Consider the following 20529-nt stretch of genomic DNA (forward strand, 5'->3'; position numbering starts at 1 on the left):
TTGGAAATCCATCTCAACACTGGTGCTTTAGTGTTCAGAACTGGAGGAGTTTATGAGCAGCTATGGCTGCTAATAAAACAACAGAAACATATGTGTTGGAGCCAGTGTGTGTGTGTGGGCAGCATTTTGGATGGCTAATATTTTGCTGGAATTGCCTGGTTTTTCTCTGGAAATATGGGCAAACTCTAATAAAATGACAGCATGTGTTGTGATGCAGGAGCGGGACTGATCTGCATGATTTAGAGTAACGCAAGAACTTTAGTTATTCCCTATTTTGGAGTCCCAGGCTATAAGGCATGGGTGTGTGAAAGTAGTTACCTCCTCAACAAAACCGGCGGTTTTTAAGAGTTTTGGCAATGAAACTTGTAGTTTGGCAGTAAAAGCTGCAGTATTAACAAAAACCACATGTTTTACCACTACGGTCAAACTTGTAATGAGGTCCTAAGTGTGAAACAATATATTATATTTCTTTCTTGACACACCACTCTGACAGCGCTCTGCTAGAAAGTAGTGGAAGACCTCCTACATATTAACCTGGAGGCCACAATCATTATGGTCTACTCAAGCTGTGAAATATTAGCCTCAGAAAATGTCTGTGCTCCAGCAGTGCATACCTTTTTACCCAAGATGTGCAGTATGTGAAATTCTTTATCTGGAGGAGGGGGGGCTGATGCTCCAGAATTGTGTGAGTGTTCACTGGCTGTGATATGTATCAATCTTTCTCTCTGTGCCTCCCTTATCAATTCCTCTTGCCAGGGATTAGTTTTCACTTGTTCTCAGCCCTTGGGAAGGCTGGTGTAATGGAAGCTAGTTCTAGGAAAGACTTGTTTGAAGGTTTCGCTTTCGGATGGAGTTAAATTATCCGGCATAGAGTCTTGCTGGCCAGGCTTCCTTTCCATGCAGTGATTCCACCACATAGTCATCCCAGACATTCCACACCCCCTCATGATCATGGGTCATCTTAATTGAGAGGATAAATATGACCAAATGTTGCAAATCCATGTCTACTTTGGTTTTGGTTCTAGGGCATGTTCTACTGGTTGTTTTTAAGCCCACCATACTACATACAATCTCTTTGCAGACTACCTTTGTATTGGGTCTGTTGAAATGTTCTTCTTTTAAAATGGTGAAAGCTAAAAAAGGAAAGTACCTCTTATCTGCGGCATGCAGCCTCTTGACGTCAAAGTTTTTAGTGTGAAAGAAATCAGTTGGATATCTTTTGTGGATGAAGACAATGAATGCTTTTTGTAGGTTTGGAAATTATGGCAATGAAGAGTTTCCCTGACACTTTTACCCTGAGGATGTGGAGCACTGATCCTACTGGCAGACCAAAAAACTAGACCTATGCTTGTAGCAGTTGTGCCCTGAACATATCTCTATATTATGGAGCCTGTCGGTAGATGGGGACGGAAATATTCACTGCAGGCACTGTATATAACGCTTTTCAAAGCTGTATGCTCTGAAATGGTTTTCTCTACTTATGGAGTTATTCCATGTTGAAACTGCCCCTTTCGTCTGCAAGTCTCCACTGTCCACAATAAATATAGCCTTGGAGACCAGGTGAGGGGTCATTATGGCAGGCTAATGACCTTCTGCAAATGTATAGTCGATGCAAAGCAGAGGGCCGTAACTTGGGAAAGAGTTACTATGCCAAGCGATAATGTGCCCTCCCTCGATATAATAGTAGCAATAAAGATTTTGGGTTTGATGTGTTGAAGTAAATCATGATCGTTTCATAATGAGTAAAGGACACAACATTTGTTATTATATTTAATATGTTTCAGTGTACAATATTTTAATAATACGGTTGTTTTTCTAAGAGTAGCATTTTAATTGTAAACTTGGTTGAACTCAAACAGTTTTAGCATGAGCTTGCTTTATATAGGTCAGCGGTCTGCAACCTTTGGCTCTCCAGATGTTTTGGACTACAACTCCCAAGATCCCTCGCCAAGGAATATTCTGGCTAGGGCTGATGGCAGTTGTAGCCCAAACATCTGGAGAGCCAGGGTATGCTGACCCTTGCTTTAGGTGCAATGTAAAAGGGCACTGTTTTTCTTTACAAAAGTGAAAGTTGTGTTCCAAGTTTTACCTTTTCCTTTGCTGTGTTAGATTAGGTTGGTGTGCCTGGTGAAAAAGGTCTTGCTGGGAAAGAAATTATTTCTGTTGTTTCACTGACTGCTTCTCGAGTTCACATGTCTGGCATTCAGTCAATACCACTAGTTAGTCACTGCATTCTGGAATTTTGCTCATGTCTTATACTTGGCTGTATGGTGTTTGATAATATTTGAAAAAGTCAATAAAACTGAAATAAATAAAAAAAATGACTACCCTGTGCTAATAACAAATAATGACTTGATGATGCAGTACATTTGGGCCACCACTTTTTCTTGTGAGGTTTTGGAAAGTATCCCCAGCAATATTCACAGGCTTCAGGGTCTCAAGGCAGCAATGTTTGTTGGTCAACCAACATGGCCCACTTTCAGCCAACAGGGGGAAAACAGACTGAGAATGGACCATGCCATGTGCATATAAAATAGAAATGAACTCTGAAATTGGGCAAAATAACCTCAGTGGTGCTTTCTGCAGGGCTGTTCTTCTCCGCTGCTGCTTCATATTCAACAGGATGATGGGAAAAACACTCTGACGAGGGTGTTGAGTTGTGGGCTTCGTGGGTTTCTAATTAACATCACCGGTACTCCAAATAATATGTTCAAGTAGAAGTATTTCACTCCCTTTTTTTAAATTTTTTTATTTTATTGAAACTTCAGCTATAGGATCACAACTTAAAAGAAAAAGTCGCTCAACCATAACTTTTGTTACATAAAAGCGAGCCTATACGTCTGAGAACGTCTTACAACCAGACAACTAGATGCACTAGCAAATCACATTACGTCATGGTTCCACAACATAGCTATCTTATGTTCAGACCAAAAGAATACATAATCATACAAAGGTCAGGTCCGGATATCAAAGTAAGTAAAACTAAAACTTTGGTCTGTGGTTGAGTGACTAGGAGCATAACAGCTCGTATCACATTCTATGAATGCCAATGCCAAAAAAGAAGAAAATTAGTTGCTTAGTTAATTAAGAATCAGAGCGCGAGAGAATAGAGTCCAGAAAATTGACGACAGCACATGTTAGTTGGATATCATGTCCAGAAATTACACGGCCTTAGATAGAAGTATTTCACTCCCTTTTTAGTTTAGGAGTAAAAGGATGTTTAAGGACTAAAATAATTTTTAGGGACTAAAAAGGTCATTTCCATTCCCCACGGGGATTTTGTTAGACAAATATAGTTTGACTTTAAAGCAGATATACTGTAATCCTCACTTATTTGCACGTAGTAAATCATGCAAATTAAAAGTTGCATTTTAAATTAAAATTCCACCTCAGATCAGGCAGAAATAAAAGTAGCTCTCCTTCCTCCCGCAATGCTGTGCTGTTACTGGTGTGAACAAATCCGTGGAGGGTATGGGTGGAACAGGGGACAGTTCCTATGTGCTCCTTGTTTCCTAATTTCTGGAAGTATTTTGCTCCCTATTTGTGTTTGTTGGGAAGCACTTGTCTAGTTTTATGGAGTAAATGGGGCTGGTTTGTCACCTCTCTGTAGGGATGCAACATCATAGAAGAGTATTGTTACAGAAACAGCCGTATTTGATGCCCATAATATTTCGATATTTTCTAAAGGACAACACAATGCTGGATGCAACTATTACATGGGTGAATAAGGGACAGCATGTATAGATATAATGACTCATGCAGCACAAATCACCACATTCCCAATGCCAAGAGAGAATGCATAAGACATGTAAAGAGAGAAATTCATGGACTGTGACAGCAGGGGCCATCAAATGCACCGCAAGTACCATTACACACACCATGTGCCAACAGAAACCACAAGTCACCCTCGACTAAAAAAAAACCCCAAAAATCCTCTAACAATAGTGACATTTTCTGATAAATACCAGCCAGCTCTTCCAACCTAACAACTCTCGGTGCCATAATTCATCCCCACAGTCCAATTCCTTACCTCTTCATTGGCACAATCTCACTTCCTTCATATTAATGCCTTCCTTCTAGGACTTGGGGGTAGTGAAAGGTCTAACATCTTATTGAGTTAATCCTTTCTTCCAGAGGCGTTGCTAGGGGGGGCTGAGGGGGCTATAGCCCTGGGTCTTTTGGTTGTAGCCCCAGATAGGAGCTCAGGAGCTACAACCACAAGGCTAGCTAGGCCCGAGTCCCGACAGTCCCGACATTAGTGTAGCCCCAGATCTTTTCCAGACCTAGCAACACCCCTGCTTTCTTCTGAGATTCCCTTTCCCCCTTCTACCCTTTGATAAGCTAAACCCACACATCCCTTCTGTGCGCTGTCTTTTGCACCTCGTAAAGCTTCTCATTCCTCGTTATGGCTCTCACCATTCTGCTCCTCTGGTGGGACCAGGCGGTACACCTTGTATGGCTCTGAGATATCCAGCTGAGAGCGCTCTGGCACCTCTGCGAACTCTGGACTCTTGTTGAGGGCACAGCGTAGCCGAGTCTTCCACATGGCAGCCTCCACCTTCTGTCCCTCCTTGTACTTGCCCTTGTAAATCGCCCAGGCCTGAAGAACAGAACACATAGTTATTTAACTTCTCACCTAAAAGCTTACCACAAAACCTGTGGCCGCCGTCATTGTCCACAAATTCACCTCACAACTCTTCCATCCACCTTTGCTCCCAACACCTCTCATCCTACTACCTCTAGCACCTTTGCTGCTAGTCCAGTACCCTTTGACCTCACTGCATAGACATACCTCACAACCAAGCCGACAATTGCTAGCCTACACTTGCTCACTCACACTAGCCTATACCTACTTACCACCAAGATCCTCAGAGCGGCAACCTATCCCACTCTCTGGCAGTCATTTGGCTCCACCTTGTAACCTAGAAGAGCCTTGTTCCTTGTTAGCTTAACACAGACTACTAATTTTGAAACCAAGACAACTGGTGTCATACAAATATATCCATGAAACATTACGCCTGTGTTGGCCGCAGGAATGCCCATAAATAGGCATTTTATTTGTGTGTATAGGTTGCTTTTATCGTAACCTCATTTGAACAGTGATTGCTGTTTTTTCCTATGCAATATGCCCAAGTGACCTTGTTTGCTTTTTGGAATTTAATCAGGTGTTCATCTTAGAAATAACACTGCACAGATGCCAATTTGTTCATTGCTTTTAATGGATAGAACATTAAGACCTGGATTAGAAAGGGGTCCATTTCTTTACATTACTACATTTGGGGTTCGCTAGAATGTGCTCAAAAACCATGTGGCATCAAAGGTGTCATTATACTAAAAGGAAACGTGTTGTTACTTTGAAGTTATATTTGCTTCACACTATTAGATATTTGCACCTTGCTCTCTAGAAGTAGCTCTTGCTCACCAGGAGATGTACTATACACACAGGCCACTGCTCTGGGGCACCAACTCTTATTTCGATCCCTGCTGTGCCTGCTCACAACCCTAATCACCGGATCCCCTATGCCTGCTCATCATTGCACCCACCCGCATTTTCCCATCACGCGGACACTTCTGATCACCCCTACTAGCAGCTTCCTCCATGTCAACCTGCCTCCAGATCATGTTTGGGCCCACAACTGCTCTCTTCTCCGGCATCACGCTCTGCCACACCCTCACCATCTTTATCCACATTTCCACATTATTCATCACCAGTGCGACACATGTTCTACATGCCAGCCTAATATTACACCCCACACATATCCAAGTTAATACATGTTCTTTAGTTCACATCTGCTTACAAACCAGGTCCACTCCTCCACATCACCATAGCCCATGCATGCAATACCTCAAACCAAATCGGATCACCCACATCTGCTTACCTCCACCCCCATGGCGCATGTCTACTTGCCATCCCTGACTCTGTCTGCTTCCTACCAGGGCCAGCCTTGGCTCCCCTCTTATCTCACACCACCACACCACTCATTTTATGTCTATTCCCTATCCCATGCTTCATTGAGCACCTCTTCCAAAGGTGCCGCTATTCTTTAAAAATTAAATCTGGTGTAATGAAAGCCATCAGTGGCATGACGCGCATAAATAAAATGAAACATTCATAATTACAGACCCCAAACTAAAAGGCTCACCATCAGGAAATCATGCTCTCTCCCAAAAAAGCCATAACAGACAAGGTTTCCCATAGAGCTCAATGCTTTGGTATGATCCAATTAATGGATCCAAAGGAAAATAAAAACCCCTTGCCCCTTGGGAATGAAAACAGATTCTACAGCAGCTTTGCCAGTCAGGATAATCTTGAAGACTTAAGACTTTATGTATAAAAATGTTAGCATTGGGCGGGTGTGACTAAGGTGGTGCTGAGACTTGAGTGTACCTGCTGAGATCCATCCCTAATGATCCTTAGTACCCCTGCTTTCTCTAGATTGTCTCAGTCAGTGCCCCCTCCGTCCTCTGATTGGTTGGGAAATGTCTGTTGATTCCTACCGCAACCTGACGGTTATGGGAGAGGACCACAAAGACGGGTTGTGACTGCCGCCAGGCAGCAGAGGAATTGCTTAAGGTGGCATCCTCTGTGACATCCATCAGGTGCTGAGACACGGCAAAAGACTTTAGATGCACAGCAGTAGAGGATGGGGCCATGGGAGCAAATGAGAAAAGGTTGCACATGGACACCAGCTCGATGCCAGAGTACTCCGGGATTCTTTAGCAGGAATACCACAAGGGGTGGTTGCCTAAGTGGTGACCAGCACCTGACTTGAAGATAAGTGGTATGGCCCAAACTATAGCCTCATTTTTTTGGCATAGCCGACCGCCATGTTCACGTGGCGGTACTGTGGGAATTATTTGTCTGGCACTCCATGCAGGCACTCACCTGGCGTATGCAGATACATAAGAACCACATGAAGCACATAAAGGGTGTTCTTCAGGAGGGACAGCATGAGTGGAGAGGTACAGACTGCTATGTTGAGACTGCAAGTAGAGAAGTTTTAGCAGAGGCTGCACACAACCACCATATATGAGTGGGAGAATTTCTGCTTATCTTACACTACTCCTGAGTATTTATCAAGTGAAAGGCAGTGAATCCTCTTTTTGAGCATCCGACCCCCATATTACTGCTCTTTGTGCCCAAAACGCCCTGATCTCGCCTCCCGCATTCCCTGCTTCTCCACCAGCTTCCTGGTTTCCCTAGTCCCGCCCATCCGCCCGCCTATTGGCCCAGCAGTTGTGTGTGCATACTCCCCAAGACCCGCTCTTCGAGCAAATCTCCCATTGCCTTTAAATTTCTTTGGTGAGTGAATCCTCTTTTTTTGTGCATCCGACCCCCGTATTACTGCTCTTTGTGCCCAAAACGCCCTGATCTCTTTCTGTAAAACTAAGGCAATCCACATTGCCAGAGCCCCCTGATTCACTCCCCTTCCCTCCCCGCTCCCTCTTCCTACTTCCTCGAGCCCAGCCCGCCTCCTCCCCTGATTGGTCCTAACAAGAAGATCTGCACTCACTGCCAGTCCTCCCAGGGCAGCCCTCTGCCCGGCAGCCCATCGGCTAAGGACCTGAGGCAAAGGACGACTCCAACAAAGACGGCACCAGATCGTATCTGCAGGTATCCGCAGGAGAAGCAAGAAGCCAACAATAGGTAAGTGTGGGAAGATCGCATAGAATTGCGTGACGTACATAATATGCCTTGGAATGCAGGGAACATTTGAAAGAGCACACATCCCATCATATCACACCCCACGCTTACTCTCTTCCTTACACCACCACTCAACTAGAACACAGTGATACTATGACACCATTCGGTATAACCGTTCTCATATCAACATCTCCCGCTCACTCCCCATCACTCTATTTAAACACTGCTGGTTACACACCCCCAGCCAGGTGTTCTCCTCAGGCCTAACGCAGCCACACTCGGTCTGGATAAATCCTGCCAGAACGAACACATACTCCTGACCTCAACCACCACACCTACCGCTATGAAGCAGCCATTACATGGATTCTGCACCAGCTACACACATACCTGGTGCGCACACGCACCTTTGGACTCTCTACTCTCTCTACTGACCAGAACTTCGGTTCCCAAGGGCGTTCAACCTACCAGCGCCTTCAGACCATACCAATGGTATGTAAGGCGCTATATAAATGCAATATAACATAACAAGTATCAATGTCTGATAAGAAAGCGAAAAAGAGTGGGGAAGGGTCCAATGAGAAGCTCTGGAACATGCAGGACAAAGGTGATTCACAAAGCCTCATCAGACAAAGGGTCTCATCACAGAGCCCGCCATGAATGGGAAACCTGCAGAGGGGAGAGCTTCAGATTCACTGTCAAGACAGATATTTCAAGCCTCTCTACCAGCCCTGAAAGATGATTTAAAGGTTACTCTGCACAGCGAGGTCCATCTCTTGAAAGCAGACCTTGCAAAGTCGATTGCATAGAATACGGAGAGAATCAGGATCTCTGCGAGCAAATTAATCGGGCAAAGATCAATCAGCGTGAGATCCGTTCTGTCGTAGATTCGAGCTCTGGGGTGGTCAACTTGCTCAAAGATACAGTGTGTGAACTTCATGAGAAATGTGAAGATTTGGAAAACCAAATAAGGTGCAAGAACATTCTAATCAAATTCCTAAAGAAGAGTTCAGCACTTCAGGATAATAAGAGGTGTGTGAGATTACAGTTCTCATTGATTTTAGGTCAAGACCAAGGAGCGGTCAGGGCCAGTGACAGTGCCTACAGTTTGGGCCAATTAAGTTATTGACAAAGGGATTGGCTGGTCGAAAATACATGATTACACGACAAAAGAAAAACTATGACTATATGAGCCTCAGTACGAGTAAGGAGGTGCAGTAAAAATTGTAGTAATTCCATTACCGCTTTGTTACTGCCACGTTACCGCCGCACTATCACCCTGCTATACTACGAGTTTAGTGGTATGTTGGAGGATAATTCAAGCAAATCCTCCACCTTACTGCCAAAAATGTGCTAAATCTGTAGAATAACCGCTGGCGGAATTACTGCTGACAGTAATTCCACCAAAATCCTCTTGAGGTCCTAAGGACAAAAATGGGGACGTGCCCTACCACCACTTGTAATCCTGGCAGTAACGGTAATTGACTTTGGTGGTATTTCAGCAGATTTACTGCTGAAATATCACCAAACTCATTGTGAGGTTCTATGTCTTAAGCTCGTACAAAAGGAAAGATCCCCTTTATGACAGTGAAGTATGTCTATATAATGATATAGCCCACTCCAAACTTGCACAGAGACAGAAGTTGAAGCTCATTACTGATGAGCTCATCAGTCGCGACATCAGTTACAGATGGCTTTTCACCTTCGTCCTACACGCTAGCAAGGCAAAAAGGATGTGACAGTATGCAGGCTGCAGGACTGATTAGAGATGTTGCAATAGGAAAGGGAGATGCCAAATTCTGAGAAACTAAAGGGAGCAGAAGAATAGACATGTTCATGGGGTGGCCCTGGAACTACATGACCCAATTTTACTACAATTGCAAGACCTGGTTTTGTATTTGGATGACGCAGGGTGCTGTTCTAGGGATACTCTGGTGTAGGTCAAGTGGGTACCGAATTGGGTTTCTAAGCTGACATTTTTGTGACCTAATGCAACTACCCTTGCTCCCCTACAGTATCGGAAAAATAGGGGCTTTGATTGTAAGGGAGATGTGTGGTCCATTTGTAGAGAAAACAAACGTGTGGAGGCGACAGGACAAGAAGACATGTGGGGGAGGTAGTACGATGATAGTGGGTCATCTAAGGATTTTGTGTCTGTACTGTTAACCAAGAATTGCTGTTCTTGGGGTTGATGTTGGACTCTCGGGAGTGGAAGCTGTAGGGATCTGTGCAAGTCTTTGGGGCGCATGACTGATTCATGTATGGGCTGGTTTTTGTTTTTGGCTGCTGAACTGTTTTTTCTCTTCTCAGAGTGGGAAGGAGAGAGGCGAGGAGGACAGGATTGGGGAATTGCCGATGCCCATGGATTGGTCGGAGTAGGGGACCATGTACCTTCGTGAGATTAATGAGCAGGAAATGAGGTTTTCGCTCACAGCACCTATGATCTTAAATTAAGATCAGGGAGGAGCTCAGGCATAGCAAGGAAGGGTACTTTATGGGGTGTTAGTTTGGATGCCGGTGAACCAATACTGTGCAGGAGGAATACAAGAACAAGTCACAAGGATTCAAATACAGTTATTACATTATAGGGAATTCAACTCTACACTGAAACGCAAAAGGTTCTTTAGTGAAATAGCTAAGGAGGAAGAAGAGGTGTCTTTCTTCAGGAGATGAACCTGATAAGAGAACTGCACAGGAATTTTCCACTGCAGATACACTCAGATATTGGCTCTGAGAAAGTATGAGTGGTCAATTTCCATTCACTGTAGATTAGTCTGTGATTAACAAAGGTGGTGGGATATTGCATTATCACTAGCAGCGCACATGGCTGCACACTTGCCTTGCTGTTGGTATATGCACCAAAGCAAAAACAAGAGGCCTTTCTCTGAGACTTTCTAAAGGAGCTGGAGGCCAGTGCACAGAGCAACATCATATGTGCCAGAGATTTCAATCTGGTCTTGGATCGGGATAGACAACGGTCTACTGGCTCGAGATTTGGGGTAACAGGGGTGATGTCTTGAAAGTTAAAGAAGAGGATCGATGGCATGGGGCTGGTAGATGCTTGGTCACATGCAGAGAATACTGAAGAGGGATACACTTTGTACTCCCACATGCATCACGCCTAATATCGTATCAATTATATGTTTCTGTCCACTCAGAAGAGCAACAGATTACAAAGCACGCAGACAGGTGTTATTGCTATTTCAGATCATGTGACATTGGCACTTTCCCTGGAGTGTTGAGGTGGGGCAAGGGAGAGGGGAGTTTGGTGCTTAGAGATCTGACCCGCTTGGTAGAAAATTTACCGTCTACCTAAGAGTATTGGAAAACAAACAATATTTCTGAGATGTCCATTGCAGATAAATGGGATGCTTTGGAATTGGTGGCAAGTGGGAGGCTTATTCGGATGGCAGAAGATTTGAAGAGGATTAGTAGCTTAAGATTTGAAGAGGATTAGTAGCTTGACGTGAGAAGCACTTGATGGGGGATGAAAGAGCCATGGAGCGACAGCACAAGAAGGATGGCTCTTTGTGAACATACAGGTGACAGGTGGGGTTGAGAAGTCAACTCCAGGTACTCTAAATAAATGCACCAGAAGGAGCTTTGCTGAGAGCGAAGAGGCAGTTCTGTGGGCAAGGTAATAGGGCAGGTGCCCTGCTTGCGAGATTATTAAAGTGCCAGGATAATAACCAGTTTATATGGACAGTAAAGTGGGAGGATGGGCGGAGAGAAATGGGTGGGGTAGAGGAGAGAGAGTGGAATTTAAAAATATCTTCAAGGATATAAAGCATGCCAAGCATCTAGACAGCGCTGCATATGCTGACTATCTCTCAGAAGTGTGACTCCGCAGAAGCTCTGCAGAGGAAAGCGAGTGACCCTTATAGGAGTCTGAGGTGGTTAAAGCCATCACACAACTTAAATGCAATAAGACTTCAGGGCCGGATGGGTTCACTGCTTCTTTCTATGAAAAAATGTGCCCATGTTTTGTCACCTATACTAACTAAATAGTTTAACAATTTAAAAAAATATAGGCCAGTTGGCCAGCGCTATGGATCTGTCCGATACATCTCCCATTTACAAAAGGGGTCATGGCACTTGCTTGTGTGCCTCCTAGAGTCTCATTATTCTTAGCAATGTAGAAGTGAAGATGTGCTCACAAACTTTTGCCAACAGATTAGAAAGTCTTACAGAGTTGATCACTCCGGATCAATCTAGAATTATAATAAATAGAAATTGTTTTGACAATTTCTGCAGGTTCTTACTTGTTTGACACAAATTCATCCGGTCAACGACCTCTGCAGCTTTTATAGCATTGGATGTAGAAAAGGCCTTTGACCGGGTTGATTGGACATTTTTTCGAATCAACCTAGCGTTTCTTTGGGGTTGGGCTCCTTAGAAATGGCATTGGACAACTGCATCTCCCCTAGAGCTAGGTTGCCAGTCAATGGTAGGCACACAAAGAAACTCCTATTCTCAAGAGGGGCGAAGCAGGTTTTCTGCTTTCACCACTGATTTTCTCTCTCGTGATGGAGCCTTCCGCTTCCCACATTTGCAACATGCCCATCACAGGTGTCCAGTGGGCTGGGACCGCTCATAGAATTTGCATCTTTGCAGACAACATGATCTTCACATTAATTTACTTAAACACCTCCCTCCCGTCAGTCCTAGCTGACATCACAAGGTTCTTCTAAGCCTCTAGGTTTAAGGTGAACAAGGCATAATTGGACATTCTAAATTTCTCTGTGCCTCCGTAGTCTATCGACAAACTCATACAGATAGCTCGATTTCGCTGGGCCAATAAGTCCATTAATTTTCTAACACCGAAATTAACATCTCCATATTGGGCTAACTATCCCTCACTGTTTGAACAGATTGGAGAGCATCTGAATAAATTACAGCAAACAGCAACGTCCTGGCTCTGGAGGATTGCCATTATTTAAATTGAATATCCTCCCCAATTATTATTATTAATTGCTATATTGCTTCCAGCCGCTTCCGATCTCCATCTCTATTGAAGACCATAAGTCTTTACAGAGTAATCTGCTGTTAATTTGGAAGGGTAGAACCAAAAGATCAGCAAGAGAGTTTTGTTACATGGGGGAGAGAGAGGTGGGCTGGGGTGCCGAACATCCATAAATATTACAGAGGCACAGTTGAGATGCTTGCTGAGCTGAATGACACCAGATATCGAACTAAAGTGGGTCTTCCTAGAACAGTCAGTGACATGGAACTACATTTAGATGGAACTCTAGCTTCATAGGAAGAATCGAGTACCATCACCCTCCACTTTTCCAATCACAAAGCACATGCTAGCAACTTGGGACAGGGTTGCCTCACGACTCTGACTCACTTCCTTGCATTCTCCTGTGGCTTTGCTATTCCAAAATCCAGTTTCATCCCTGGACTTGGCCTTAAAGCTTTTCAGTCATGGAAATCAGGGAGTGGGGTATGAATTTGGGAAACATGTTTCACAAAGGGGCGGTCAAATACCTGTAAGAAGGAGTTTAGGTTAGAAGATGGAGAAAGCAAGCACTACCTAAAACTTAGGTGCTGGCTGATGCACAGCTCTGTGAAAACAGGAGCCGGATCTAGGTTCACGAGGTTGGAGAAGAGTATGCTTAATCGGGGCAATGGCAAGTGTTTCATATTAAATGTTTACAAGGTACTATTGCTGTCCCCTACATCCCAAGTGTAGCAAGACAGACTGGATCTGGAAAGGGAGATTGGACTACAGACATCAGATGATATTTAGGAGGGTTTATGGAGGAGAGCTGCCAGGTCTTTTGCAAGTGTACAGTTGTCAGAGGTTCAGTATAAAAACGTATGTTATGATTGGAACACTCGGTTTTGCCCCAAAAGCACTTTCATGCATGTGGTTTTGCAAGATAATTAACAACCATACCTGAAGCCGAGATTTTTGTTTTCACCGACTAGGTGTATTGGTGTTAGGGATATCCTATTAAGACTAGATTGAGGATTTCTAGGTGCCATCAGTGGGGGACGGGTGTATGGGGAAGAAATGGGAGATGTTATCGTTTTTGTTAGTCTGTAAACTAACATGGTTATTTCCACATCGATGCTAGGCTTTGCTTTATTTATGATTGTTATGGTGAACTAAGCATCTGTGTTAAAGAAAGGTGATTTGGAAAAACAATGCTAGGGCTGTGTGACTCCACTAGAAAAAGAGAGCTATGTGTAGGAGTTGACATCCCACAAAACATAAGAAATGAGCACACAACTAAGATTGCATTGACCAATTCTGAAAGAACTTACAAATGGAGAAGGCTACCCTCTCAGTAGCGTGTATGATTCTTGCATCGTCCAGCTACAACTGCTGCAGAAACTGAAGAGATTAATGTTGGCCTGAGATCTGAGAATAGTAATCCATGCTCTGTCATCTCGGTTCCAGTGGGGCTTCTGAAATGCTGTATAGCTCCTTTCAAGGCCTCTGTGCAGCCAGCCGCTCGCCTGCTGCTCGGAGTTTTCCCTAATCTGCGCTCACTCCACTGGCCGCCCAGTCAGGCTAGACCCCTTTCTGAACTATAGCGTCTTGTTTAAAATGCCCTCTTCTTGGCAAGCCAACTTACTTTGTCATCTTGTTAGTTACTTGGCGACATGGCAGATAATTACTAAGTGGGTCGGTAATGCATCTGGGAATTAGACATCTTGGAAGACGAAAAAGGTTAACCACTGATGCCTGAGCTTGTTTATCACTTCTGCTCACACATGTCCACCACAATGGTTCACATCTACCCACCACCCTTGCCCGTGCCTACTCATCACCTAGTCCTGTCTCTTCATACCACCTTGGCCCCACTTCTGCTCACCCATAGATCACACAGGTTATCCACCCTTGCCAACCAACGATCACCATTCCAGCCCTGACACTCCACTCAGCACCTCAACCCACAACTGATCTTCACTCTTATCCGCTTGTGCTAATCTCTCATTCCTTGTGTGCTCACCAAAAACTGCCAACTTTCTGCAAAGATGCAACTCACTATCAAGAGAAATGCTGCTTCACTCTCCCCAACTCAGGCACATGCTTGCTCAATACCGCAACTCACGCCTCCTCACCTCCCTCCTCTCTGACTGGAATATCCCTTCCCACCACCCTGGTGTGAGTATAATTATCAACCCTCCTTACCACCCTAGCTCAGGGTTAACTAAAACAACACATTTGCTCAAAGCCATAGACAAACGTTTGCTCACCCTCCCCTCTCCATGGAGTTCACACTTGCTCAGCATGTTACCCACAGCTTCTCACCAACCCATCCCACACCTGCACACCATCCCAGCCCACGGCAACCCATCAACATGCAAATGCCTGCTCACCCTCATACTCCTTGGCTCACATCTGCTCCATTCAGCAACACAGGCCTACTCACCACTGAAACATATCTACTCAATAAACCAACCTACAACTGCTCACCACACTGGCCAACTCATGCTCATTCCTGAGCATATTTGTGAACACCTGCCTAGGACACACATGGTGCCTGGAGTCCACTACAGATCACCACCCAGCATATGCATGCTCACTCCACCTGCCTCCCAGCATATGCCTGCTCATAAACCTTTATTTTGCTTTGATTTATTGAAAATGTAAAGTGCTAGGTAAAGAAGCACTGCATATATGTTTAGGGCGCATCGGTGGCTGACGCAGTCCCAGAGCTGGGTACTTTGCAAACCTTTAAAAAGTCATGATACAGAAGTTAAAACAGTAAATGGAGACTGGGTGATCTGCTCACCGCTGTTGCCTCCCCTGGTTGCTTGTAGATCCCTTGCTGCCAAACTGCCTGTCTTCCCTCTACCACACTGCTAGCTCCCTTGTATCTCCGTTTCTCTCACTGTGTAATTCCCCCTATGACTTATAAAGCGCTCCATTGATTACAAGGTGGGCAAGGAACTGGAAAAAGTAAATAGGGACAGAACTAGTCAGACTTTAATTACATCCATAGTAATTATATTATTTACAGATATTTACATATATACACTGACCCACAAATACTTACCATCTAGGCACACATTGCTCACCACCTCAGAACATGCATCCTCTCAACCAGGCACAAACCTGCTCCAAACACTGGACAAGGCCTTCACTCTCTCCCCACCCCCAGCATACATCTTCTCACCACCTTAGTCCACACCTTGAAGATGGCGGCGTCCTCATCTTGGCGGAAGTCCTGTTTTCCACCATGCTTCCAGGGAATGCGGAAACTGGTGTGATTTGTGTCATCCCAGACGAGGCCCGGATACTTGTCACTGTCCACCTGGTCAATCATCCACTGCTTGAGCTTTCGTGTGGATCGCACGAAGCCCACAGCCATCCTGAGGGCAAAAAAGAATGTCAACTCAGTGTCTGTCCATCACTTCAATATTTAGGCTTCTCAAAATTAGATTGCAAGTGATGGAGCCAGACACTTGCTTAGTTGGGCTTAAGAACTACCAACATTATACAGGGGAACCCAGCACTCTGCCGTGGCACTCGGTTTGTGGTGCTGATGGGAAAGGGGCCACAACATAAGCCTGTTGTTGTATCATGTAAATACATTGTTCTCCCATTACAAACATGTGTAAATATGTTATTCTGCCATTTAGACCTTGAATGTTTGTAGCCCATGGAGTGTACAGTATAAGACATTCCATTCTTGAATGGAACATTGTGGTACTGTTGTTGGAGAGAGATGTTGTGACTTGATGGAAGGAGGCAGACTGATGAAATGGCTGGTTGGGGCATAAAGATTTTAATTCTTGTTCGCTTTTCACATAATGAGCTCTCAGATATTCTGGGGTACCGGACCTGAACAGAGTGAAATTTGACGTGAAGTTCACAGAAACCATCAACCAGTGCATGCAGGTCCCTAACAGGCTACAGATTCTGGAACAGTCCACCTCTCAGTTTGATAGGGTAGCAGCAGATGACCAACCCCTTTCTTTTGTGATGCGCATCTCTGAAAGGATATCACTTGCAGAAATCCACCAATAGGTCATCCTTCTTGGAATTTCCCACACCCAGGATGCCATCTACTGTCCCATCAGTTTGAAAGCACACCTACAAAAGAGAATGTTCAAATTCGACTCAAGAATAAGAAAGTCTCGAAACGAGTCAGCCATAGACATTGGACATCTGTATTTCTTCTCCTTTTTTATGAAAATTGACTCTAAGATTTTCTGTATATGGACACTTTTAATATAACTGTTTCAAATCCATGACTTTAAACTCTAACCGTCTTTTGACTGTAGTTTACAGTGTGCAGGGGACGGGAGGGTTCCAATCTAGAACCTTCTTTTTCGTTATTAGGTTGGGGCTGCTTACTATGTAACTTGATGAGAATTTGATGGACGTAATAAATGCTTATAATAACTTCAATGTGCATCTCATTACCTGTCATATCTATCACTTTGCGGAAGAGAGTAAACATCCATTAACAGGCAGCCTCAGTAAACCTATTGTGTCAGAGGAGAGCCCATATCAATGTACTATCAATGATGAAGACACCAGATTAACTGCTCCACTCAGCTTTTAGTGGCTCACACCTCCTGAAGAATCTCTTTATGTCCTTGTACAGCTAAATATCCTCTGAATCGGAGGACTGATAGATATTCAGTCTCTGGGTTTGAGAGGAGGGTGGTGGGGTGGAAAGTGCAATGGGTTCCTGCACCTTCTGCAGATCTCCGTGTGCAACCTGTGGGAAAGACATTCCTGGTGCAATATTTACAGGTGGGCCTGTTAAGCTGGGGCCACTCGTCACCTCACATCACCTCGTGAAGGCGTCCTGTTTGATTCCCAGTACAAGAATCTTATCAACACTGACCCCTAGGCTACAGTTTTTTTCTCCACAATTTGTTGAGGTCAGTGGGGAGCAAAAACACAGGTTATGTATGCCAAGGGCTACTGAGGCCAGAGAGCACAAAGAAAAGGCACAATCGATAGTGGGCATGCAGGCACTTGAAGGGGCATTAGACATTGTCACACATGGCCAGACTTGGACTAGCCTCTATGGCAATAGGTCAATGTCCGAACCAAAAACGCAAAATGCTAGTGTGGGCCAGTTTTTTTGGTCAAAGTGGCCCACTTTTTTGGCCAATGTGGGCCAGGTTGATAAGTTACTTCTCCATGCGTCTAGTACCTTTGACCGTTGTTACTGAATAAATAGTCTTTAAAATGCACAATTTACATCACATTGTATCAAAAAACTCCCCCTTAGGTACTATTTAAACAGTCTGTCACAAAAGGAATGAATTGCCATTTGCAACTCTGGGACACTTTTTCATTGGTGGCCGCGACACTTTTATGCCCCAGTCCGACCCTGCATGGCCCAACTTGCGCCCCGATTTTTAAAACTGTCTTTTTAATCTCTTAACTGTTGCACCCTTAGAAAGTGTCCATAGCATTAAGAGACCAGGCCTGAACACAAAAATGCCCAAAACTGCAGAAACGGTACAGGGCCTCCCCAGAGGCTGCACAGTGGCACCCGAAAGAGCTGGTTACAAAGTGAATACCCAGGGATTGAAACTCACAGGAGAAGGCCTCAAACACCATTAAAGACTGTACTTGCAGTCGACAGCAGTAATGCATTGACCCGCATGTCTCCTTCCTGATTTGAAGAAATTCTCCTGTATGTCTGTGAGGGGTTCACATTTTCCGGCATGCGGTTTTTAATAATGCCTTTTCACCCTCGTTTGGGAATGAAAATGTATTCTGTGCAGTTGTGGGCCACACAGATACTGCACCGTGTTTTATTAGAGTGTACGACATGTGCCACTTCTTGAGAGGAGGCAACAATTGAAGGTTTTATGCATCATTTCACATTAATAATCAAGCGTGTGGTAAATACGGACAATATTGGCAAATATCACCAGTTTCTACTGTTACCGCCAAACTTATAAAGAGGACCCCTCATTTCTTTATTACCCTGAGACAACACACTTGCAAAACCTGGAACGACCTTCCAAAGCACATAGGTAACACAAGAAACCACCTACTATTCAGGAAGTTGCTCAAAACTTGGCTCTTCACATCATAACTGGAAAGTCCACCCACAAAGGCACACTCACAACCAAAACATCTGAACTAAGAGATAGACCCTGACAGACAGAAAAACCTTAATGCAAATCCCAGGACATACCTAAGGACTAACCGAGAGAAAGCAGTACTAGGCACAAAGGCGTAATACTTAGCAACACGAAGACAGTAACGTCAGGACGACCCGTCAATAGGACCCTTACCCTAAACTATAGCCATTCCCAACAGACCCAATCACAGCAAACAGCTAGGGAACAGGTAACCCCTTACCACTAGCCCAACCCAGAGGTGAGAAACAGAATAAGCACCCACTTGCGGAAAGGAACCAGAAGTAGCTGAACCGGGATACAGACCCCACTAACCCAACCCTCAATTTTCCCCATACTTAACCCACACAAAACTCACAACTATTTCTCTCCCAGCAATACTCACGTCACTCACTTTACCACACCGCATCAACACATAGACAGCATCCACAGCACAGGAGGCCTCACCCAATCCGATACTTTCACCAAAGCCCAGGACGCCCGGTCTATACTGAGCTGAAGGGCCAACAGCACACCGCCTCTCCCACTCTCCTACTCCCCTCCTCCAGACTAACCCTACCCGCCCTCCTCCTTGTTTACAGATACACCAGGGCGCATGGGGACCAATTCCGCTGGTGACGGTGCGCTATGCAAGTACCTTTAACATAACAGAACACTGGCAGCAGAGAGGGCTTCTAACAACATTAACGCCCAGAGAGAACATGTGATGAGGAGAAAGGGACTTACCTTAATTTGACTGGGTTGAGTGTATTAGCCTGGAGCCAAAGAAACCTCCTGCAGCCCCAGTGGTCCCTGCAAAGTGCGGGAGTTCCTGCAGCGTCCGAGGTTTCTTGCTGAGCCTCAGGTTCTTGCAAAGTCCGGAGAATCCTGCAGTGCGCGGGGTTCCCGCTGAGCCTGTTGGCCGCAATGCCGCTCTCTCCCCGTTACTGCCCCGCGAGCTTTGCATGTGCCGCTCTAACTCTGTTCCTCATTCAATAGCTCGGCTCCTCACGTCAAGGTAATGCTCCTCGATATTTCTCAGCTCGTCACTCTCGGTCCTCCTGCGTCTGCACTTCCCGTCATGTTCTTCCCCTCAAACCTCCGTAGGCTATCGCCTCTGCTTACCAGAGTATGCTTTTTACAGCTCACTCTGCTGCCTCTAACACCCGCCTCACTGTCACTTGCATTTTTTGTTCTGCACCGAGAACTCCTGTGCATACGTTCTTTTCCTCAATAGGTGCTCTCCTTTCTTTCACCCTGCGCCTCGTCTCTTTATTCCCACTTGTTCCCTGGCCCTGCTCCTCACACCTTAACGCTGTTGCTCTTCCCTCCGCGGCGAGCCCCGCCCCGCTGTATTCGCACGCATGGCTCTTAGGCAGGCTCGTGCAGCTTAGTTTTCATTCTCTGCCTGGGCCTCCTTTTCCCAGAAATCACGTGACGCACCCAGAGCTGCCTGGGCGGAGGGAGAGGAGGGCGGAGGGAGGGTTGGAGCAGGCGGCCGATACCATGCTGTGCCCAGTTTACACTCTCAAGTTTACTGACGCAGTCGCTTCCTTGTTTTGAACACATTGTTGTGGATATATTGCAAATACCAAACACCTGACCAATACGTGCTGTTGCACACGTAGCTAACAAGTTTTGATGAGACACGCTCATGTGAAAACTCTGGTTCAACATAAACTGTACACGAAATCCCATTAGTAAACACTACAGGCATATTTGGCGGAGTTCCAGCAAGAAACTGTGTTGCCTAAAGTGAGTCTCACAGCTTGTAACAAATCACAAACATTGTACACATTGCTGGAATAAGTGATTACGGACCTTTATATTGC

At 45.0% G+C, this 20529-nt stretch overlaps 1 protein-coding gene across 6 annotated transcripts in view; it reads right to left on the minus strand.

Moving 5' to 3' along the window:
• Positions 1-20089, minus strand: part of IRF9 (interferon regulatory factor 9) — a 327420-nt gene extending 307331 nt beyond the window's left edge. For 2 of the 6 annotated variants that reach the window (XM_069633990.1, XM_069633992.1), the window contains exons 1-3: positions 19445-20075; positions 15793-15973; positions 4417-4600 (exon numbers count right to left, since the gene is read on the minus strand). In XM_069633990.1, the coding sequence (XP_069490091.1) occupies positions 4417-4600; positions 15793-15972 (364 nt within the window). In that variant the 5' untranslated portion in view covers position 15973; positions 19445-20075. Of the gene's footprint in view, positions 1-4416; positions 4601-15792; positions 15974-19103; positions 19244-19444 lie in introns of those variants that run through there. The other 4 variants (XM_069633987.1, XM_069633991.1, XM_069633989.1 and 1 more) reach the window with 4 other exon arrangements.
• Between the last annotated feature and the right edge of the window lie 440 nt (positions 20090-20529).

This window comes from Ambystoma mexicanum, chromosome 13 (genome assembly GCF_040938575.1).
Source record: "Ambystoma mexicanum isolate Mex_15411 chromosome 13, UKY_AmexF1_1, whole genome shotgun sequence".
Taxonomy (NCBI): domain Eukaryota; kingdom Metazoa; phylum Chordata; class Amphibia; order Caudata; family Ambystomatidae; genus Ambystoma; species Ambystoma mexicanum.